Source organism: Mixophyes fleayi, chromosome 3 (genome assembly GCF_038048845.1).
Source record: "Mixophyes fleayi isolate aMixFle1 chromosome 3, aMixFle1.hap1, whole genome shotgun sequence".
Lineage (NCBI taxonomy): Eukaryota > Metazoa > Chordata > Amphibia > Anura > Limnodynastidae > Mixophyes > Mixophyes fleayi.
In genome coordinates this window covers 73,785,441-73,810,931 of record NC_134404.1, presented here as the reverse complement: position 1 = coordinate 73,810,931, position 25,491 = coordinate 73,785,441, and the positions used below count along the sequence as shown (strand labels likewise).

At 42.9% G+C, this 25,491-nt stretch overlaps 1 protein-coding gene across 2 annotated transcripts in view; it reads left to right on the top strand.

The window, feature by feature from the left end:
• The window catches only part of CROCC2 (ciliary rootlet coiled-coil, rootletin family member 2), a 105,779-nt gene that overhangs the window by 9,962 nt on the left and 70,326 nt on the right, over positions 1-25,491 (top strand). For both annotated transcript variants that reach the window (XM_075201797.1, XM_075201799.1), the window contains exons 2-6: positions 11,844-11,997; positions 12,475-12,620; positions 16,878-17,036; positions 18,028-18,111; positions 23,988-24,094. In XM_075201797.1, the coding sequence (XP_075057898.1) occupies positions 11,844-11,997; positions 12,475-12,620; positions 16,878-17,036; positions 18,028-18,111; positions 23,988-24,094 (650 nt within the window). The remainder of the gene's footprint in view (positions 1-11,843; positions 11,998-12,474; positions 12,621-16,877; positions 17,037-18,027; positions 18,112-23,987; positions 24,095-25,491) is intronic.

Genomic DNA, 25,491 nt, shown 5'->3' with positions numbered 1-25,491 from the left:
AAGAAAGAACATAGACTTAAAAGATAACCATTACACTATAAAATAACATTACAAGAATGGGAAAAATATATTTCAATATCATATTAAAAAAGTGAAACAGTTGAGAGGAGATATTTATAAAGTAATTGTGATGTCAGACAAGTGCTTTGAATGCTACTGCTTTTCCAGCTAGAATAGTGATAGTGTTCATCACACAGTCTGTGCCGCTACATTGAATGTATGGGTAAAGCTCCTCCACTGTCAGCACAGAGCCATTAGAGAGCTATGAGTGCTCATCCAGAGAACACTGCTGGGCACTTCCAAGGCATATTCCTGAGCACACACATTGAGAGGATGAGGGCAGCAAGATGCCATGGATTTGTCCAGCAGTCACTTATACTGCTTCTATCTTATGCTCTGCCTCTCCCCACCTACAGTTCCCGCATTTCAATTGTTCCATGTCACCAGGGGTGCAGAGAGGAGGGGGGAGCAAGTACAAAGTATTGGGCCTGGGCCTGCCTGAACGTCTCTCTTGTCATGGAGAACTGACACAATGCTAACTCCTACATATGAGGCCAATGGCCCTATATCAGCTGCGATGTTGCAGCATGAGTGATCAGCTTTACAAAGTAGTATACAATGAATGAGACAAATCAACATATTTGAGGATCCTACTTGATAAAGGCTTTAGCTAGATGAATGGATGGAATCATGAAACACATTAACTTCAAGATGAGTTATCACTTGAGGTGTAGCAAGTTACTCTTATAATGAATAATAGTACACTGTATTGTTGGGTTCACCAGGGGTACTGCAATGATAAATACATCAGAATGAAGTATAGTCATACTACTGGCTTTATTAGTGATACAGGTGTACTTTGAGCACTTGGTTGAATCATAGTTTAGCTGTACTGCTAGTTTCGTCATGAATAAACATGTACTTCAGTATAAGTTATAATCCAGTAATACTGATGAACTTATTAAGAATATTGGTGTACTGTAAGTGCTAGTATGACAAAACACGACATTGACACTGCCTGATATGTGCCAGCAGAAGCAGCAAATAATAACCGGGCTCCTGTGGCTCATGTACACAGAGTGTAGACAGTGCCAGTGTGCCACTGCTCTTAATAACATCATGAGAGTAAGTCCTCTTACAGACAGATGTCATAGACAGTGTCACTCACCGGAGTGTGAGTGCCTACTGACTATTGCCTATTGCTCGCATACCAGTTGTATCCATTGTTGTTTGCTGCACAGGGTACAAGTACCCATATAGACTGTGTTACTGCATTGCTTCATTTAGGACAAGCTTTCACTCAAGCTACGATATCTCCTCACGCTACTACTTAGCGTTATTGTGCATATCTGCCAGCTTCTCCTCCCTGCAAGGCATCTACTCCATACAGACTATTCATTGTGCCCTCCATCTCTGCCTCACAAGACATTGCTCTACTCGCGCTGTTTCCATACAGCCACAGTTTGCCTTTCAACTTCACTCTCCTGCACCTGGACAAGTCCTCATTCCTTCTCACAGCAGTGGTACAAATTGCTGCACTCAGACCACTGACTTCCTTGCTACCTACCCGCACCTGGACAAGTCCTCCTATCACAGTGGTGGTACAACTTGCTATACGCAGACCACTGACTCTCCTATTACCTACCTACACCTGGACCAGACTCCTCACCATAGCGGTGGTACAACTTGCTGAACGCAGACCACCGACTACCCTGCTTCCTACCTGCACCAGTACTATTCTTCCCATCACTGCAGTGGTACAACTTGCTGTACGCAGACCACTGACTCCTCCTCTACCTACCATCACCTATCCACATCCACTCCTCGTGTCTACATTATCTTCAGCCTCCAGTTTACTGCTCCAAGTCGCTGACTTTCCTCTAACCATAGCTGTAAGTCGCTGACTTCCTCAGACTATCTCTACTCTCCTGCTGTTGTGTCGCTCCAATCATTCACCTGCCTGCTTTGAGGTGCGTGCCATTACCCCGCCTCTCTAGCAAAGTTCCATCGGGTGAGACTCGGGTAAGCAACTCCTAGTGCCCGTGACAGTAAGATCAGGCCATGACAGACCCAGGATTGGAACCAACAGCTAAGGAGATGCTGCAGCATCTGATCACTCGGGTAGAACAACAGGATGTTCGGCAGCAACATCTGTTCCAGTGTTTCCAGACTCTGGCCACCCGAGGAGTTCCTCTACAAACTGTTTCAGCGACTGTTGAACCTCAAGCGCCTTCTCCTTCCCCAGTGCCATCCCAGGTGTCTACTGCTTCCACACTACACCTGCCTACTCCCTCAAAATATGATGGAGATCCCAAGACGTGTAGAGGTTTTTTGAATCAGTGCTCTCTCCATTTCGAGCTTCAACCTCACCATTTTGCCACTCACCGTGCCAAGATTGCCTACCTCATTTCTCTGTTTTCCGGACAGGCTCTTGCGTGGGCCTCCCCTCTGTGGGAGAGAAATGACCCCCTATTGGAAGATAGTGCACTCTTCATTTCCACGTTCCGCAAAATTTTCGAAGAACCTGGCCGCGTTGTCTCTGCGGCTTCCAGCATTCTCTGACTACGCCAAGGATCACACTCTGTGGCCCAGTACATCATTCAGTTTCGGATACTCGCCTCTGAACTACAGTGGAACACCGAGGCCCTGATAGCTGCCTTCTGGCAGGGTCTGACGGATAAGATCAAAGACGCACTGACCACACAAGAGTTACCCTCCTCCTTGGACGATCTAATTTCCCTATGTCATAGGGTAGACATGAGATTCCGTGAGAGGGAGTCTGAAAGAACAAGCACCTCTAAGGGGTTCACTCGCCCATCACCTCAAGTCATCTTCCCCCTCCAGTGGAACCCAAGGAGGTAGGACGTTCTAAGTTAACATCTAGAGAGAGGGATCGACGAATACAAAATAGACTCTGCATCTATTGTGCTGACCCTACTCACAGCCTGAACTCATGTCCTAAGAAGTCGGGAAATGCCAGGCCCTAACCAGTTCTGGAGAGGTAAGGTTAGGGTCCCTGGACTCCTCTCCATCTTCTATGGATTCCAAAGTGTGTGCATTTGATGTTACCATCTTCTCAGCCACCAAATCTTTTATCTCTCAAGCACTTCTGGATTCCGGCGCTGCCGGCAACTTTATCTCCAGTGCTCTTGTTAACCAGTGGTCCCTACCAGTGTCCCCGTTAAAAACCGCCAGAGCGGTCACCGCTATAGACGGCTCTCGCATCATTAATGGACTTATCACCCACTGTACGACTCCTTTGACCCTTCAAATTGGAGCCTTACACCGAGAGAAAATCTCTTTGCTGGTCCTTCCTGCTACTACTAGTCCCATCGTTCTTGGCCTTCCATGGCTTCAGCTTCATTCACCACAAGTTGATTGGCGTACTCCCCAAGTCACATCCTGGGGCCCGGATTGTCATCATAGATGCCTAACCCGAGTGGTACCACTCAAAATCAACAGATCATCTATAACATCTGGTCCTCCGGGTCTTCCTCCACAGTATGCCCCGTTCGCTGACGTGTTCGATAAGGCGCATTCTGAACGCCTGCCACCTCATCGGGCATGGGATTGTCCCATAGATTTACTACCTGGCAAAAACCCTCCTAGGGGCCGGGTATACCCTCTCTCGCTACCAGAGACACAGGCTATGTCAGAGTATATCAAGGACAACCTTCATCGCGGATTCATTCGACCTTCCAGCTCTCCCGCTGGAGCGGGCTTCTTTTTCGTGAAAAAGAAAGATAGGACCTTAAGACCCTGCATTGATTATCGGGGGCTCAATGCCATAACCGTAAAAAATCGGTACCCGATTCTTCTTATCACCGAACTCTTTGATCGTATAAAAGGTGCTCGGATTTTTACCAAACTTGATCTCCGTGGTGCTTACAACCTAATCCGGATCAAGTCAGGCGACGAATGGAAGACAGCATTCAACACCAGGGATGGGCATTACGAATACCTAGTTATGCCCTTTGGACTGTGTAATGCCCCAGCTGTCTTCCAAGGATTCGTGAACGAGATCTTCCGGGACCTATTATACGTGTGCGTTGTAGTCTATCTGGACGACATTTTAATCTTCTCTCAAGATCTTGTCTCCCACCATCAACATGTGGCAGAAGTTCTCTCCAGACTGCGGAAGAACCTCCTATTCTGCAAATTAGAAAAATGCTCCTTCGAATTATCCCAAATTCCAATCTTGGGATACATCGTGTCCGGAGTAGGTCTGGAGATGGACCCAGACAAAGTTAATGCCGTTCTACTTTGGCCCCAGCCAACTACCCTCAGGGCTATACAACGCTTCCTAGGGTTTGCGAATTATTACAGACGTTTTATCCTGAACTTCTCATCTATTGCTTCTCCTATTGTGGCCCTGACCAAGAAAGGCGCCAATACTAAACACTGGTCCTCCGAGGCCCTTCACGCTTTCCAAAGCCTTAAAGAAGCATTTTCTACCGTCCCTGTTCTTCGGCAGCCTGACGTAAACCTTCCCTTCTTTCTCGAGGTGGATGCCTCCAATGTCGGACTAGGAGCTATTCTCTCCCAAAGATCTGAGCAACAGAAGTTCCATCCTTGTGCCTTCTACTCCCGGGGTCTTCTACCTGCGGAAAAGAACTACACCATCGGTGACAAAGAACTGTTGGCAATAAAAGTCGCATTGGAGGAGTGGAGATATCTACTGGAGGGGGCTCATTATCCTGTAACCATCTTCACCGACCACAAAAATCTCCTCTATTTACAAACAGCCCAATGTCTAAACCCTCGACAGGCGAGGTGGTCACTTTTCTTTTCTCGCTTCGAACTCATTATAACGTTCAAACCTGCTGCAAAGCACAGGAAAGCAGATGCCTTATCCCGGGCATTTGCCCCTCCTTCTGACATCCTGGATTCTTCCGATCATCCTATACTGGATCCCAAATGTGTGACTTTGGCCACTTCGTCCACCAATGTGCTACCATTTGGGAGAACTCTTGTTCCGCCATCTCTACGCAAGAGAATATTGTCATGGTACCATTCTTCACGCTTCTCTGGACATTCTGGTGAACGAAAGACTTTTGAGATCCTTTCCTGGAGTTATTGGTGGCCTTCTATCAGAAAGGATGTCAGAGAATTTGTGGCCGCTTGTGAGATCTGCTCTCAATTTAAGTCTTCCCGCAGAACACCAGCGGGATTGCTCCAACCACTACCTATCCCTACCAAACCTTGGACCCACATAAGTATGGACTTTGTCACCGAACTTCCTCTTAGCAAGAGATGTAATACCATCTGGGTAGTGGTGGATAGATTCTCCAAGATGGTTCACTTCGTCCCTCTCACTGGATTACCATCTTCTTCTACCTTGGCTGACCATTTTATTAAAGAGATTTTTCGAATTCACGGCTGTCCGTCCGAGATTGTGTCCGATAGAGGAGTGCAGTTCGTCTCCAGATTCTGGCGAGCCCTTTGTAAGAACTTGGGTATCCGACTGTCTCTATCATCGTCTTACCATCCCCAATCAAACGGCCAGACTGAAAGGGTCAATCAAGATCTCGAGACCTTCATAAGAATCTTTTCCTCAGCCAATCAAGATAATTGGGTAGATTTACTCCCGTGGGCTGAGTTTGCCCACAATAACATGTACCATGAGTCTTCAACAAAAACTCCTTTATTCGTGGTTTACGGTCACCATCCGTCTCTCCCAGAGTTTCCTGCCCTCCCTCCCACCCAAGTCCCTGCGGTGGAGAGACTTTGCCAAAACTTTAAAACCATCTGGACTCAGGTGAGATCATCCCTGAGGAAAGCATCAGCCAGATATAAATTCTTCGCAGATAAAAAGAGGCGAGCCATTCCACCACTCAAGCTTGGAGACCGTGTATGGCTTTCTACAAAAAACATCCACTTGAAGGTTCCGTCCATGAAGTTTGCGCCACGCTTCATCGGACCATACAAGATCACTCAAGTCATAAATCCGGTATGCTTCAAGCTACTATTACCAAAGAACCTCCGGATCTCCAATGCCTTCCATGTCTCTCTGCTCAAACCTCTTGTTATCAATCGTTTTTCTGCTCCTCCTTCTGTACCTAAACCAGTACAGATTCATCAAGAAGAGGAGTTCGAGATCTCTCAGATCCTGGATGCTAAAATTTCGCGAGGAACTCTCCGATTCCTCGTTCATTGGAAGGGCTTCGGTCCAGAAGAACGCTCCTGGATTCGCGCTGAGGACCTCAACGCTCCAGCACTGCTTAAAAAATTCTACCAAAAATTTCCGGGCAAACCCTGTTACAAGTGTTCTGTGCCCACCTTTAAAAGGGGGGGTACTGTCACTCACCGGAGTGTGAGTGCCTCCACTCTGGTACGTGGTTCTCCATCTTTCCCGCTCACAACTGTGTGGAACCGCGGCCGTCCGCCATCCTGTCGCACTGGGCATGCGCAGGTCCCTTTAACAACTACACCTGACCACTAATGTGATTGATTGATCAATCACCCCTCCCTACTTAAGGCACCTGCAGCCTTAGGTAGTGGCCTGATCTTGAAGTCTCACTCCCAGTGAACTTCTATAGGTGTGTGCAGTTTCCAAACTGCTTCCAGCTCTACTCCTGTGTGCAGTTTCCAAACTGCTTCCAGCTCTACTCCTTTGTGCAGTTTCCAAACTGCTTCCAGCTCTACTCCTGTGTGCAGTTTCTAAACTGCTTCCAGCTCTATTCCTGTGTGTAGTTTCCAAACTGCTTCCAGCTCTACTCCTGTGTGCAGTTTCCAAACTGCTTCCAGCTCTACTCGTGTGTACAGTTTCCAAACTGCTTCCAGCTCTACTCGTGCTTCAGCTTCCACGCTGCTCCCTGCTCAACTCAGCGGTGGTTCCCATACCGCTACAACGCTTCACTTCTCAGCTGATTCCGGATCTACACAACTGGGTATGCTCTACTGACTATTGACTATTGCCTATTGCTCGCATACCAGTTGTATCCATTGTTGTTTGCTGCACAGGGTACAAGTACCCATATAGACTGTGTTACTGCATTGCTTCATTTAGGACAAGCTTTCACTCAAGCTACGATATCTCCTCACGCTACTACTAAGCGTTATTGTGCATATCTGCTGTGACCAGCTTCTCCTCCCTGCAAGGCATCTACTCCATACAGACTATTCATTGTGCCTTCCATCTCTGCCTCACAAGACATTGCTCTACTCGCGCTGTTTCCATACAGCCACAGTTTGCCTTTCAACTTCACTCTCCTGCACCTGGACAAGTCCTTATTCCTTCTCACAGCAGTGGTACAAATTGCTACATGCAGACCACTGACTTCCCTGCTACCTACCCGCACCTGGACAAGAACTCCTATCACAGCGGTGGTACAACTTGCTATACGCAGACCACTGACTCTCCTATTACCTACCTACACCTGGACCAGACTCCTCACCATAGCGGTGGTACAACTTGCTGAACGCAGACCACCGACTACCCTGCTTCCTACCTGCACCAGTACTATTCTTCCCATCACTGCAGTGGTACAACTTGCTGTACGCAGACCACTGACTCCTCCTCTACCTACCATCACCTATCCACGTCCACTCCTCGTGTCTACATTATCTTCAGCCTCCAGTTTACTGCTCCAAGTCGCTGACTTTCCTCTAACCATAGCTGCAAGTCGCTGACTTCCTCAGACTATCTCTACTCTCCTGCTGTTGTGTCGCTCCAATCATTCACCTGCCTGCTTTGAGGTGCGTGCCATAACCCCGCCTCTCTAGCAGAGTTCCATCTGGTGAGACTCGGGTAAGCAACTCCTAGTGCCCGTGACAGACAGGCCCGGCGCTCCCATTAGGCAAGGTTAGGCACTTGCCTAGGGCGCCGGGCTCTGGAGGGCGCCCTCCAGAATGAAAAAGACTTTAAAACTGCGGCGACCGCTGACCATACCTGTCACGGCCGCCGCACAGCATTCAGATGCACGGGGGAGGGGGGAAGAGGCTATTGCTCACCACCGCCGCCTCTCTGCTCCGTCTTCTCCCCTCCACTCACTAGTGTCAGTGAGTGGAGGGGAGGAGACGGAGCAGAGAGGCGGCGGTTGTGAGGTAAGGAAAGAGGAGGGAGGAGGGCGCCGATTGTTGCGGGGGCGCCGATTTTGTAAAAATGCCTAGGTCGCCATGGAGGCTAGCACCAGCCCTGGTCATAGAGATGTGTTAGATTGTGTTCCATTATCTTGCGCATTAAGGAATGCAGGACTATGCAGGTTGACCCTTTTTCTACCTGGTAATGAATCGTTGTTGCCCTCATGATGTAGGTGAATAGCGCTGGACTAATGCATCTATATCACACTCATCTTCATGAGCTCTTAAGGGACAAGTGTCAAGTTAACTTTTATTTTTTTATTTACATTAGTTTATGTGCTTGTACTAATACACTTTCTATATGAGGTTAGACAGTGCAAAAGGTGTTGCATTGACAGTAGTGGCCGAGGTTTGATCACCTCAGAGCAAAGCTAATAAACTGGGCATGACAAAAGGCCCTGCGGACTGGTGCTAAAATGTCAATGCCAGTGGCAAAACTACCACAGCTGCAGGGGGTGTGACTGCTGGAGGGTACAACCGGTCACTCTCCTGAGGCCCCACTGTCAGGTGCCGTCCCCGCACTCACCATCAGTGCCAGGGACAGACGCCTTCCTCTGTCGGCAGCGTTGTCCGTTGCAAGCCAGCTGGACGCCGTCCTCTCTCCTCAGGATTGCTGTGCACATGTGTGCCCGCTCGCGTCTCTGTTTCCAAGCGACGGGACCCTTCTCTGCACTTCCTGTTGGCGGTCAGCTGATCGGGCCGCTACCTCCACTGCCACCAATCAGGCAATGGGCTCCACTATTTAAACCTGCCTCTAATACTAGGTAGGCGCCAGAGTATCTAGGTCTTCATATACTCCAGCGTTCCAGACTGTTTCCCTGCTCTCTGACTGACCTCCTGTGTACCGACCCGGCTATCCCTGGTTCTGCTTCTGGATCTCCCTTCGGCCTGATTGCTCTCGCTGTATTTGACCTTTGTCTTGCTGACTCTGATTTACCTTACCCTTTGATACCAAGTTTGCCAGTACGGTTTGATCTCTGCCTGCACGACCACACCTGTTCACCATCCACTCCGCTGATAGCTAACTTGGAGGGCCGCAACCTGCACATCCCTTGCAGCAAACTCCCTTGCGGGGTTCCCTGGTGAAGACCAGGGCATGTTTAGACTCCACGCCTCCTAACTTTCTCAGGCTCACAAGTGGTCACTCTCCGGAGGCCCCACTCTGTTTTGAACTTTCTCAGACTCAGAAGAGGTCGCTGTCTTGCACTTCTCAGAGCATGCGGGGGCCTGGGAGGCTGGGCCCTCCCCCCAATTCTATATGGGGGGAGCATTCCACCAAATTAAATAACTTCACAAGTGTACAAACTTCACCCTCTAGTATATGGATGATAGATAATGACCTGCTACTGGGCATTCAGGCTTAAGCACGTGTTTGTCACTTCAGAAAAACAGATTTTCTCTAACCTGCCATAATACATTAGAAATAAATTTCCTATACAGAAATACAACACAATGTAAAAAAATCAGTACATTTGCAATGATATACAGCGGTGCACTGCACCACTAATTAAAATAAATATCTACAATAAGTTATTTCTACGTGATCCAGCCACACATGGTTATACATCATTTCCTATGGTAGTAGGCATTGTGTATTGTAATTCATCATATACTATGGTAGTAACCATTATGAACAGTAATACACCATTTTCTATGTAGTAGACATTATATACAGTAATACACCATTTTCTATGGTAGTAGACATTATGTACAGTAATACATAATTTTCTATGGTATTATATACAATAATACATACTTTTCTATGGTAGTAGACATTATGGGGCATATTCAATTGTTCCAAAGCGCTCCAAAGTTCGAGCGCGGAAAAAATATTACCGTTAATACGGTAATCTCTCGCTGGATTTCAGCTCGCGGCTGAGCTGCGAGCTGAAAACTAGCGAGTAAATTACCGTATTAACAGTTTTTCCGCGCATGATTACCGTAATATCGGTAATCGTCTGCGGACCGCGGGATTTTCGGCAATCCCGTGGACAATTGAATATGCCCCTATGTATGGTACTACATCATTATAATACTTTCCCTAATTTCCAGGGACAGTCCCAGGTTTCAAAGATTTGTCCCTGTTTTTTTGTACCTTTGGAATGTCCCTGTTTTTTATATTGACCATTTGCACACAACATTTCTTATTATGCTGTATACTACATGCAATGATCACTATTTTTATCATCTAGACTGTATATGTTAATGTTTATTGAATAGAATTATTTAAAATAAAATAAATAGTACATTATGGCTTTATAAAACATGTAATGATTGGGGACTGTAGTATAAGAACGCCCACCTAGACTACATCATGTGCGATGTGTATTGATGGGCAGCACGGTGGCTCAGTGGTTAGCACTTCTGCCTTACAACACTGGGGTCGTGAGTTCAATTCCTGCATCATATTTTTCTTCGCTGGTGTTCATATGTTTTCCATCTGTGTGGAGTTTGTATGTTCTCCCCGTGTTTGTGCGGATTTCCTCCTGGTACTCCGGTTTCCTCCCACACTCCAAAAACATACTAGTAGGATAATTGGCCGCTATCAAAATTGACCCTAGTATGTGTATGTTAGGGAATATAGACTGTAAGCTCCATTGGGGCAGGGACTGATGTGAGTTCTCTGTACAGCGCTGCGGAATTAGTGGTGCTATATAAATAAATAAATGATGGTGATGCATCAGCTTAGCAACAAAGTGTCCCTAGAAATTATTTTAAATTATTGGCAACTGTGATAGTACAGTTTTACTAATAACAGCAGTAAGGAAATTGAAACTGTGGTGTGTAGCGAATGCCATGTTAGACAGACAGAAGTTGAAATATAATACTATTTTGCACAATATTACTATATACCTGGTCTGCTTGGGGAAACATGATGTGACAACTTCTCCAGGGAGAATACATGACACCTGTCTGGTTACAGAAATAAGTAGCCAGCTTCCATTCAGCCATCAGAATTGACAAGACCGCTTGACAGGTCTCTTACTTTTCCCGGTAATTCTAGCAGTACACTACTCCCACTTGGGTATCTGGTGTTTTGACACAGTTGGTAAATATACAAAGACCTTAAAGGTCTATGACTTATTATCATTATTTATATAATTATTATATATTTAATATGTTATTGCATTTCTCTTGGCCAAACAAATATCTAATGGATGCGAGTTACCTAACAGTACTCTGTGATCAAATTCTCGCACTGATTTCTGGCTATGCTCTCCCAGTCTTGTTTGTGTATAGTGTCACCAGATGAACCATGTAAATCTGGAAACATGAATAACACAGGCTGAATGACTACACTGCAAGTAGCTGATATGTGTGTGATGCATAGTAAAAGCGAGCAGACATGCAGCATGTGTAATTCATTTGTTTTGCGTTTATGTGACATTTATTTAGTACATTCTACAAAATGACAGCTAGAATCTGATTGGTTGCATTAGGCAACATCTCCACTTTTCAAACCCGCAGTTTAGTAAATATACCTCATGAAGTGAATCCAGGTAATAGTCGATGGAAGCATTTTTGAACCCTTGGCTAATTTACGGCTACCAGCAGTGGTGAGCTTGCGTGCTTCTAGACTTATTAGGGGGGATTTGAGATGTAATTTTAACAAAGTACATTTGTGAAAGGACGTAAAAGTGAGTTAGTATTAAGTGGATATTATTAGCATCAATGTTTAGTAAGAGCGTGCAAAGCAATTTACCATCAGAAATGAATATTTTATCTTCTATTTGAAACATTTTACAAAATGTTTATTTCAGCGTCTGGAGAGCACAGTCCTGAATCCAGAAAACTCATCTGAAGACAGGATCTTGAGTGTTCGCAGTGGTGAGAGTGAGCGAGACTCACTCACCCCTGTCCCTGCACGTATAAGAGAGATTATCACACAGAGTCTGAGCGAAGACTCCACTCACAGTAAGTTCACCGAGTCATATCTTCTGTCAGTTTGCATCACATGACCACAGAGGAGATTTTAGGGGCACATTCACCAAATTGTGTAATTGTTGCTATTGTAAACTGGATATTTAACTGTGTTTGACAAGTGTTAGACCTTTATCTTATCTGTATTACATAATTGCTAATTACTGTATTTTTGGTCTGGTTTGTAATGCACCCGTCTTGTCTTATTTGTCCCTACATGGTTGCAGATGTGCATCTTTTGGTAAATCCTTGTTAGAATTGTAGTATAGTAGATATGTCAAGTGGGCTTTTGTCACCATTCATTCAATCTGTGAATAAACCAGTTTTGTCAATTATACTGAGCAGTGGGCAGAACCAGTGCGACCTAGGACTGTTGTATGGTATATATCCTGTCCTCACCTATGTTTGTAAATATAAGTCTGTCCGACATAGAATGCATACCTCCTTAGTAACAGTGTTCTGTCTCCCTAGGCTTCACAGAAATTTACCATGACCTCAGTCTAAAGGAGGAGAATAGATCTCTGCAGGATGAGTTATTTCGTTTGAAAGACCTGCTAGCACTAACCCGTGCTGAGCGCGATGACCTTACCATTAAAAACCGTAGCCTGATTACAAAGGTAAAGAGGGGTCACATACTGTATGCATATGCTGACAGTCCTGCTTTCTGTAGACATCATGCCATGTAATTAGCATTTTACTATGTATAGTTACAGAAAAGCTCTATGACTGACCTCACCTAATAACACGGTGATTATAGCACAGTGTGCTGTAACACATCTACAAAAGCACAGTGCGAATACTGTTTTGGGACATGCGTCTACTTTTGCACAAAATCAGGTGTTTTACGGTTAACCACACAGACTTTTCTGTCCTGCAAAAGGACTTGAATTATTTGCCTTGTTGGAAGTGGCGGTAACACAATCCTGTCTCTATACTTAATTGGATGGATTTTCTGCCTTACAGTTGTACTTTTGCAGTAAAGTGCTCTTCTAAACGTATTTTTCTACTGCTGTAATGAAGCAATTCAGACACACAAAATTACATTTACTAAAGTCCTAATAAAGTTCATATGACCCCTCACTCATGATGTACAACAAATAAGGCTAAACCAAGCATTTTTTAGCAGAAAAAACTGATTATTTTTAGTTTAATGAAGGTGGTTGCCGACCCCTGGTTTAGACCAGTGATTTACAAGTACCAGGCTGAATGTACTACAAAAAATTGTAATAAAAAATGGAAGTACCATCAAAATAAGATGAAGAAAAACAATTGGAATTATTTTTTAACTATGTTTTAGATGTAGATTAAATTGATTTTATGTAATCCATGTTGGTTTTCAAATAAACTTATGTTTATTGACGGTTCAAAATTGCTGCATGTGGGACCAAAATGATCACCACCTCTGATCAAAATCCGATAAGGGACGATCAGGCCAAGCAAAATATTCTGTTCCCTGATGACCATTATACCCGCATTGAGCTCCAGAAGGCATTTTGCTATTGTGATCCTTTTGTTCATCCCATTGTGTGAACAAATGAATCCGTGACAATTTGCACATCCCTTTTGTGTGCCCAAGTTAGCTACAGATACATGTGTAATTCAGTGGTCATGCCAACTACAGGGATCTGTGTGCTGAGAACTCTCCCAGAGGTCTCAGAAATGGAGATAATGCTATCATTCTGATGTTCTATCACTCAGCATTCGGAGGAAGAAGCTGTTGAGAATGTGAACCTCCCCAAGTAAGGGGGAGTGTTTGAGTCACAGCTCTGTGGATTAAACATTGCTCCACTAATAACTTGCCAATGTTTTAACGAGACTGGCACTACTCTTTGCAAGAGTCAAGCTTCTCCCACAATGCCATCTGCTTGTCATACACATCTTGACTTAATCTCTGCTTGTGTGCTGTGTCAGCCTTTGGCAGCGTATCACAAGTCTAACACACTGACAAGGCCCTTGACTGCTTTGTGACCTTGTCCCTCACACCAGAGCTCGCATCATTCCCTCCAGCTGCACCTCTCTGCTCCCCCTGCGGGGCCAGATTCCCACCTTCCCGAGCAGAATTAACGCTCTCTCATAACAGCACTAAATAAACTGTCTGGCTGTTAACAACCCAGTGGGAGCACTGCCCTCCCCGCAAACACTTTCCCAGGGACGTGTGATCTCCGACTCCCATCTCCTTCCCCCCATAACTCCCCTCTAGCAACACAGGAGATGTCAAGACTTCACACTTTCAAACAGAAATGCTTATATAGTGACACATTTTATTGGACAACATAAATAATTCTCCATGGATTTGGTTGAACATGAATGTTTTTTATCAGATTGAGAGCTGTCAAGTTAATAATTATTTCCAAACAGTTTTAGTGCCATTTAGCCATTAATTGACCCCCTCTGCAATGTCTTTGTATCCTCGGGCACAGAAAGGTCTGTGTATATGGCTTGTTTTCATGGGCATAAGTTTTAAAGGGGAATTTTAGCTGTAAATTGACTTAGTGGGTTTGAGGAGTGATTCAATAAGTATAAAAGTAACTATAATTAAGTTCGTTCTGCCTATATCTGAAAATAAAAAACAGGACACCCTAACGGCACCAATTAGTAACTGAGGAAAGAGAGAGAAAAAAACAAACACAGCTATTGTGCTGGACTAGTGAGGAGAGAGAGAACATGAACACGGGGAACAGGAATAATGGATGTGACCAGCGTTGATGTAGTGTGCACAGAGAAATGGAGAATATAATAATCAGGAATATAGGAATGTAAAGAGCATTATTGTCATTATAAAACAAATTGGATCATCATCATTTATTTATATAGTGCCACTGATTCCGCAGCGCTGTACAGAGAACTCACCTACATCAGTCCCTGCCCCATTGGGGCTTACAGTCTAAATTCCCTAACACACACACAGAGAAAGAGAGACTAGGGTCAATTTTAATAGCAGCCAATTAACTTACCAGTATCTCTTTGGAGTGTGGGTGGAAAGCGAGCACCAGGAGGAAACCCACACAAACACGGGGAGAACATGCAAACTCCTCACCCATAAGGCCATGGTCAGGAATTGAACTCATGACCTCAGCGCTGTGAGGCAGAAGTGCTAAGCTTAGCCACCGTGGGATGAGAATATGCTTGGAAAAACACTCTTATGCTGGCTACACATGCTGCAGTCCATTAGTTGGCATGACTACAGAATGATGGGGTCTGTCCCTGTACACGTGGTATGTCAGTCTGCACAGATCCAAGCAGATGGAAGGGGTTCAGAAAGTGCAGGAGTCTGCTGACCAAACAACGGTTAATGAGGTCATTGATTTCTTTAATTTATGAACAGAGCATTGGCAATTGGGCTCACACACGTGTCACAAAATGTCCAAAATTGGAACTTTCCAAATATACCAATGAAGCTTCCGCATTAGAAACAGAGAAGAGTGAGGGTTTATTTCCACACACCACTTTGTGTGCCCAGCATCTTTTCCACGCTACATGTCTTTACAGGGAAGATTAAGTAAAAAAAAGGTAAGTATGTAATATATGAATCTGCAGCTGTGCACGCACTGCAGCTCCCAGGATACTGCTCTGGCTAGAGGATGAGGAGGCTCTGGACCCCACAGATGCACCTGTCCCAGGACAGTTGGGAGATGCTCCCTTCAATGTCACCGTACCAGTGACATTGGCATTTAAGGTGTGTTACTTAGGGAACGGGTCTGGACACCGTCCCTGGGGAATGTGGTACACCCCCAAGATGACGTGGCATGCCTTTAATTAGCATAACCATGTCCCCTTCTCCTGCTCTCTGTCCTGAGTGAAAAAATGTAACTGTTGGGAGCTATGTGAGTTATTGGTTTATGCTGCCTCCACCGTGTGCAGCCAGCAGGCCCACTTTACTATTCTCCTGTGCTGCTTTAGACAACAGTCTAAATATGATGTAATAAAGAAGAGCTATTAAAATGTACATTTTGAAAATGTTGCATAAGTTAGTAACAAGAGTTTATGAAAACAAGTTGGATGCATGAACTTCCATTCATATAGAGATACTTCAATCTTTCTGTATCAGTGTGACAAGAGCCTCACATCACTACCCCTTGTTGGGGGGACCCTGCTTCTTCCACCATCTAACTCTCAGTCTGTGGCTTCCTGCTTACCTCCATCCCCCCTTTCCCCTCACACCATGACACATCCCCTGTCACATGTATCAATGTACTAACTGACATATTCACACCAGTGACAAGATCACCACACCCAACTACTGTACTACTGGGAACATTATCATAATGTTATTGGCTATGCTGTGAACATTTGATGATCTGAGTGACTAATAATACACAAGAACAAGCAGGATATGAAAACTGAATACAATCATCATCATCATCAGTTATTTATATAGCCCCATTCCACAGTGCTGTACAGAGAACTCACTCACTTCAGTTCTTGTCCCATTGGAGCTTACAGTCTAAATTCCATGACACACACACGGAGACCGAAAGAGACTAAGGTCAATTTGATAGCAGCCAATTAACCTACTAGTATGTTTTTGGAGTGTGGGAGGAAACCAGAGCACCCGGAGGAAACCCACGCAAACATGGGGAGAACATACAAACTCCAAACAGATAAGTCCATTGTTGGGAATCAAACTTATGACCCCAGTGCTGTGAGGCGGAAGTGCTAACCGCTAAGCCACCATGCTGCCCGTCAAAACACATTGCACATGATGTAGTCTAGCATTTCATATAGCAGACTATAATGTTCCAGTTCCATAGTTGGTGTCCAAAAAGCTCTATGACATATTGACACTGCAATGTACACATTTATAAAGCTACTATAGTTATGCATTACGTTGCTTCTCTTAGTTGTCCTTCATTCTAATCTCTGCTTTCTTATAGCTGGAGCAGTCTCAGGTACTGCATTCTGGAGACAGCGATACAGTGTTAGATCTGAGGCGGCGCTTCCATGAAGAGGAGATGGCATATAAGCATAAACTAGCTGCCTACCAGGAGGGGCAGCAGCGGCAGGCCCATCTTGTACAGAGATTGCAGAATAAGGTGAGTCCACTTTATGAGATGAACATTGTGTTTATTTGCTTGCCTGTTGATGCTGTGATCATCATCATCTATTTATTTATATAGCACCACTAATTGCGCAGAGCTGTACAGAGAACTCATTCACATCAGTCCCTGCCCTATTGGAGCTTACAATCTAACTTACACACACACAGACCGAGAGACTAAGGGCAATTTAATTGCAGCCAATTAACCTACCAGTATGTTTTTGGAGTGTGGGAGGAAACCGGAGCACCCGGAGGAAACCCATGCAAACACGGGGAGAACATACAAACTACACACAGATAAGACCATGGTCTGGAATCGAACTCATGACCCCAGAAGTGCTAACCACTAAGTGATGATGGTAATCATATTGAGGCGATCAGAGATCTGCAATGTTCACATGAGTGGATCAACAATTGACATGATAGGGAATCAGTAATCATGTTGATATGATAAATGATCAGTAATATGTTGAGATGGTAGATTATCAGTAGTCACATTGATGTGATTGGGAATCAGTAATCATGTTGATATGATAAGAAATCAGCAATGACAATGAAGTGATAGGCTTCAGTTACTATGTTAAGATAGTAGGAGATCAATAATTATGTTGAGATGATAAGAGATCAGTCATTTAAGAAGATATTGTTGCAGTCAGTAATCTGAGAAGATAAATGATCATTTATCTCATAGTTGATCAGTAATTTTGAGATGAAATATAAAGGCATTAGTAATCAAGCTTTTTGCCAAGGTGATCATATATGCATCAGACTGACTATTATAGCTCAATAATTGTATAGTGCATTTTAGGTTAATGTGTTATTTTATTGCACTATTTTGTATCATTTGACTAAATTATTTTTGTTGATTTCTCGTGTGTCACACAGGTCATTTACACTAAACTTAGATTTGGCAAATCATTTTACTGCATATCATCTCTTTTCCACAAAATACTCCTCTAATATTGTCCCATGTGCCTGTTTTCTAGGTCTTACAGTATAAGAGCAGGTGTGGAGAACTAGAACAACAGCTCCTGGAGAAATCCTCTGACAATGAGCAGCAGAGATTGTTGGTAAGTGATTTACTCTTTAGTCACCTCAGGGGAGTGTACCAACCAGATCACATGATCTAAAATCATATAACAAGACAGCAAATGTTAGCCAATAGGGCCTTTCCCTAAACCATTTCTCCACACAAAAATAAAATGGACCTGTAGCTTACAAGTAGTGGATGCATCCATTATGTGGGCTGAAGTAATATTCAGCAGAATGTAGCTTGTCAATTCACTAGATACTAGTACTTTATGACTATAAGTCAGACCGCATGAATATTAATCAGACCTCATGAATATTCATCAGACCTCATGAATATTAGGCAAGCTCTGTCTCAGCATTGTCACTGGTTCTTAGCAAATAGATATGCTGGTGCAGCCCACAAAATGTCTCACTGTATGTAGGTGACAGGTTATCTTTAACTGCGTACTACCCACATAATAATATATTGGTACTCATCCCCACCGCTTGTTCAGACGCTGGTGGATTTCGACATTCTGACACCTCTGTTCTCTTTGCACCTCGCGGATCAGAAACTAGCACAGCATTGTCCACCCATTTGCCGTGCTGATGAGTATTATTAGGAAATAGCAGCCATACTGGATTCTAGTCCAGACTATTGTGACAAATGAATCTAATAAAACTAAGATGGGCAGTGCAGGAGAGGACATCTTCCCACTCACTTTGTACATGAGGGAATCTGACCGTAGCACATAGAACAGAGCTGTCAGTCACATGACTTAAAATAATACTTGACATCCCTGAAAGGGTGGGCATGTGTCCTCATAGGCGGCCCTCCAAGCCTTAATTACCCCTCCCCCCGAGTCTTTATCTGAGGCCCCAGCTCTCTTCCCACTTTGTTGTCAGATTTGTGTGTATCGATTGTAACATTTGTTTAAAATACCCGCTGATATGTAATTACTGATAGATAACTGTTTGTTTGATTAAATGTATTGTTGTAATTTATTACTGAGGTTAAGGGTAATGTGTGGCCCTGTTAAAGGTTATAGGGCGGCCCATGCGGATCCTGGAGTGTATCAGGATGCCTGTCACTTTTATACATTGATGAAATCATTCAAATCTCACAAGAACAGTTCATATACAGTTCTTATGTTGGTATTGTTCCTCCAATCCCCCATGACGTACAGCATAACTCAGCCATGTACATAGGAAGATCAAATAAAAAGGAATAAAGCCTGCACTTTTGTCATCATATATAATACAAATGAGAGTATTATGGCTCACATGTGTCCTGGGTGTGTGCCAGTTGTTTACCCTCTACCATTATAGTTTTTTGTTCTTGTTTGTAATTCAATAATCTGGATGACTTCATGGTCATGGGCAAAATGTAGTTCTACATTAGGACCTTACATCATGGAAGATGTAGTTTAATCTTATAATCTTAGACTGAGCTCACACTTACCTTACAGGCACTCACCAGGGCTGGCTGATTCGCCATTACAATGTGCTATCCCAGCTTAACACTCTATAGTCAATAACAGGTGACGGGGAGGGGACACGGAAGCCAGAAGCTAGATATGACATCAAAGGATGGATGAGTAACCTCATATAGTCAGGTGTATTATCTAATATTATAACAAGTGGACAATGAGATGGGGGGTAGAATAAATAAACATCTTATGTCATTTGTTATCCTATATGGTGGCAAGAGAACAGACTTTATCCCTTTTTTGTTCAAATACCTTAAAAAAAAAATTATATATATATATATATATATATATATATATATATATATATATATATATTGTTATGCACGTTTTGTTGCTATCCAATAACGATTGTCGAATCTCGATTGGTGTTTCCAACGCACAAATATTTATTCTCAAAAAGTAGTAGAATAATTCAAGCGAAATAATAGTAAGTACAGCCGTTACTTATTGCAGGCGCTCTGGATCCAGTGAACAGTCATTCAGGTCTGAAGTCTGTGGACAAGATGTCTGATCACTGGATGAAAAGCTCCTGCTTATAAACAGAAATACAGTGAAACAATGCAGATGGTGTGGCTTGCTTCTATTGGTCCAGGCTTCAGGAAGGTCCAGGGGGTTGCAGATCATAGGCTAGTTCAATCTAAGGAATCCAAAGGTGGGGGTCATCTCGCCAGGGGATGAGCTCGGTTCTTCCCGCCAAAACTCCAATTACAACCAGTCCATTAGCATTTTACAGTCAGCATCATATTAAAGGTTTATTCCCTAACATCAATAACTAGAGTATGCAATGTGCGATCTCTTCGCCGAATGCACCGGACAGCTGCTGATGTAAAGGGGATCAATATGATATCAGACATGACACGTTTCCTTTAACCTGAACCATATGTATCACTAATATGCATATAACTTATAATATTACATATAAGCACTACTATATTTTGACATAAATAACTATGTGTTGCGACTACGATTAATATGTACTATTTACAAATGTGTGTGTTTGTGCGAATGTATACAAAAGTGTAAAAACTGTTATTGCCACGTGTTGCGGCTGGATACGCCCTTCCACGCCGTAGCGTGCTCTACGCATAATTTCAGACAAAGACAATCAAGTTTGCTCGATATTAATTGAAATGACTTTATCCAATTTACTGACTTCGACAATATATATATATATGCTTTATCCAATCGAGATACATGTAAAATCTTGTATGTGTGGCCGCATGGTTTTACAATGTAGAATTGAAATTAAAGTTGATATTATGTAATAGAGCTCGTCAGTGAGGGCAATAGTCGTTAGTGTGTAAACATGGACATTCTTGTTACTGTTAGCATTACAGTGTTAGTCATTCCTGGAAGTCAGCTGAACACATCAATGAGTGATGAAAAAAATGTCGTATTAATGACATGTAACACGGAACATGTTGAGCTTATGTTTTCAAAATGCTAGGAATGTGAAAAATATTTAGGAATATTGTGCTAAACAAGTCTGAATTGGTATTTCAATTACTAGGTTAAAAACAATGTTTACTATTACATTTAAATGTCTTTGGCATCAAGTTCATGCTCCACCAGCTGCAGAAACATTGGTGTATGGCTTAAATCCTATCCAGCCCATTCCACTAAGCACCTGTGGTTGCTGTAGACACATATTAATGTGCAAAAGCTATGCACCTTTTGTGTTCTCTTCCATTGTATACTGAGTCTGAATACCTCTCTCCCTCACTGGGCTGCAGGTGTGCTCAGTTCTGTGTTTTTTGTAGAAGGTAAAAAAATGTACATACTGAGGTGGGTTCCGATAAAGAATGCTAAAACATGTGATAGGAGGGAAATGTTACCTCAGAACTTGTATTTAAAGGAATTTTACACCTTCAAACATCTTTAAATTATTGGTTTATGGATGTAATTCTGAAGTTTTTTCTAAATACATATTTATTATTTTTCTCAGTGGATTAATCCTCTGTTTATCACCATAACCCAGTGGTTCCCAAACTTTTTCAGTTCGCGGCACCCTTAGAGTCTCCATAATTTTTTCAAAGCACACCTCCAAAATAGTTACAGAGCAGTACCGTTTTATAAGTAGTTGGGGCAAAAAAACGTAATAAGTATTTAGGTCAGGACAGAAATACTTATTTAGCTGTATGCAAAAATAATACACATAAATCCAAGTGAAAAGAATATTTTTATATATTTTTTTCAATTATATTTCTATCAAAGAATAATTTACACATTGTGCCGTCCTTCATCTCCACGCACTCTGTGCCCTCCTTCATCTCCACAAACTCTGTGCCCTACATCCACTCACTCTGTGCCCTCCTTCATCTCCACAAACTCTGTGCCCTCCTTCATCCACACACTCTGTGGCCCTGCATCCACTCACTCTATGCCCTCCTTCATCTCCACAAACTCTGTGCCCTCCTTCATCCACACACTCTGTGCCCCTCTGCATCCACATGCTCTGCCCCCTCTGCATCCACTCGCTCTGCCCCCTCTGCATCCTCCCTCTGCCCCCTCCTTCATTCTTTTGCCCCTCCATTGCTGTTTCCTATCGCCATTCCCCTGTTTCTTTACTTACCATACTTAACCTTCTATTTCTTTTGTCTTTTCTTCTGTCTTACCAATTCGGCGCTGCCTGGGACCCAGCATCCTCTCTCCTGCTGCTTGTCACTGAATGTCGGGCGTGATGATGTCATGCCCATCATTCATTGAGAAGCGAGGAGGGAGAAGGATGCTGGGTCCCGGGCGCCGCCGGATTGGTAAGTTTTTTTGTTTTTTTTCTCCTCCTGGCCACGGCACCCCTGTGACAGCGCCGCGGCACCCCTGGGAGCCGCAGCGCACACTTTGGGAACCTAGGCCATAACCTTTATATTATCTAGGCAGACATGTTTATTTAGGCTACACATACTGGAGCTATTCATTTTTTGGGCCTAACCAGTACACATTTTACTAGAAACCAGCAACATTTCTGAGGTATTGCCCAACTCTCATACTTTTCATGAGGTACTGGTTCCTAGTAACTTCATTGGCTACATTCTCTTGAATCTTAGTTTAGCTCCCAAAATGGCTGCCCCCACTGTGTGTACATCCAAGTTAATGAAAAACACAGACAGCATGCAGAAATATAATACAATGTATTTAATAAGGGTCACTGGAGGGCACTCAAAAAACAATTAATTAAAGTTAACCAAAGGTGTAAAGCCCCTTTAATTTTCAACATCAGAGGCAGTGTAGGTAGAATTGGAGTTGTGGAACGTTGTTGTAGATTCATATGACCTTGTCCATCACGTATGGAGATATATTTGTTTTGTCTCCCTCTTTATATAAAATATTTTCAATTGTAATATTAAAACAAATCCTCCTGTAAGTGGTAAACCAAACTGGGTACAAGGAGAGTGTTACCTGGACAGAGCAAAATATTTACCACATTCATGAGATTGGATGCCACAATATATATTAACATCCACTTTGGTTCCCATTAGTGACCAAAGAAAATCTCAGTCAGATTTTCTAGATATGTTAGATAATGTACACGATTTGTCCCCTACCACAGAAATTGCACAAAAGTATATATTATAATTGAATTGAGTAAACATGATAGTGATGTAGTGCCGCTGACATGTGGTATTCTTAAATGCACCAGCTCAGGACCAGGATGTAACTGCAGGTAAACAGCGGGATAGGAACACAGTAGGACTCATTTGTATTTAGGTGCAAAATTTGCACTGAACTACATCAACAACAACTACCAATTGGCAAATATGTTTTATCTGTCCTATGCATGTTAGCAAGCATCTGATTGGTTGGTACCTTTAGCTGCAATGTTTCATCTTAATGCAGTTTTATTAAATGAGCCCTAGAGTCAGAAGACATATCCAAAGTCAGGATCACAGGAAGGCAACATGGAAACAAGCCGTAGAACTCTAGAACTGACACTGTTGGAGGTTCTATAATGTAGCAGCTCTTCTCTGATTGACTGATTGACACTGCTGAATACGCACTTTTGTACAGTGAGAGAAGAGACTACAACACACTGGTATTCAGAGAGATTCAGTGGCTCAGCTGGTATGTACAGAGAGTTAGAACCCAGGATGAACACAATTACAGTTAAATGCAATAGTACATAATAGTATCCGGAAAGCAATATTTGCCCTAAAGAACTTACATTTTTCTATAATTTAGAAAGTGATGTTTACAGGTAATGCTACATTGGGCTTTGTGAATAAAAATTCCATAATTACCATTATTATTTGTGCTCTCTACAAGAAAATCATAATCCTCTAACCCACACTCCTCTGATATCTTTACTGGGAAAAATTAGATGGCTGATAAAGATTAAGCAACAAACAGGAACATTAAGTAGGAAAACATACAACTTACATTAATAAATCCATTTCTATTATGACCTCACTAACCCTCAAACATGTTGACCTAGGAATGTGGTTTATTAGTTACAGACACGGTTGGAGTCGGCAGAGTCTACTCTGCACAGGATTGACCAGGATCACAGCACCGAGCTAAAGAACACCATGACCAGACTGGAGGAGGAACACCAGAGGTATGACCGGGGACATCACTCATTAACAAATGCTGAACACAAGATCTTTTACAGCATCACCTTTGTCCTAAATGGAGTGACAATAAATACCCCTGTAGTAACCGCTGATATGAATGTTTATTTGGATATAACTCTACATGACTCGTACATCAATAAAGTTAACACAACAGTCATACATAGTAATAAATATGCTTTATTTATTCAATAAAACCTGAGTATCATGGGAATTTAGTAAGAGCTAAACTTCAAAAAATTCCAGGGTAGCCAAATGATCCCCTTATTTTCCGACGCACATAAATTACAAGGTTCAGAGGCTGATTGGCATTAGGGGATATTTTAATATAGTTATATGTTGCACAAGTGTGGTGGAACTGAGATCGCCTGTCAACTGTCCAGTTAAGTGGGGGGTGGGGGGTCAGGTGACTTGTTTTCCCCACACCTGATTGGACAGGATGGGAGTGAACTCGTATCTGCTGAATTTGCCAATTAGCTTTAATACACCACCACCCAAGTCTCTATCTTTAATGATTTTAATGAGCTGCAGAAACTGTATCATTTACATTTGGCAGTAATTAAATGGATAACATGGCAACTTGCCCCTTTAAGCCCTAGACACTTCATACTCTGGGCATTGTATGGGGGGGGATCAGGTTAGGACAGGCAATGGTGGCCTATAAAAAAACAAGTTGACACTTGGCCAACCTCTCTGAATGAACTGCCATATTTAAGAGTGAGTGATGACATATGTACAGGAAAATATGTCACACGCATTCCACAAAATAGTTTTTACATTTATAAGATCACAGTTTGCAGTATATACACATATGTGTTTATTCAGATAAGTGGTTAATTTCTATAGCACAGTTATAGTTGGATGGGGCTGTATTAGTGTTATGGAAAATACTTACACGCTATATGTTCTTGCTGATTAAACTAAGGGTCCTACCATTGTTTTTTTATCAAAAAGATATTAACAAAGTTTTGCAATTTTTTCTGCTATACACTGATCCTATATAGAGGCTGTTGGCTGAAGGTTTTTTATCGACAGCAAATGCATTAATCATGATCATAACTATTATCAAATTATCTTATTATATTAAATAGTAAAGGGTCTGTAACCCTAGTTGTTTATTTTTTCCCTTTATACTTTTCTAAAGGAAATATATAAAAATATTTACCTAGTTGCTCTGTGGGTACTAGTAAGTCTGCTTGCTTTCTCTTTTCCAGAATCCCCTTATCTCTACTGTCAGTCTAATAGAACTGTAATTACCCTCTCACAATACAGTAGCTTGGATAGACATATATTTGCACATAGTTATTAGGGGAGTGGTCAGGTTTTCAAATGCCCAAAAATATGACATAGGGCTTAAATAACTTAGAGTTTACTCATAGCCATA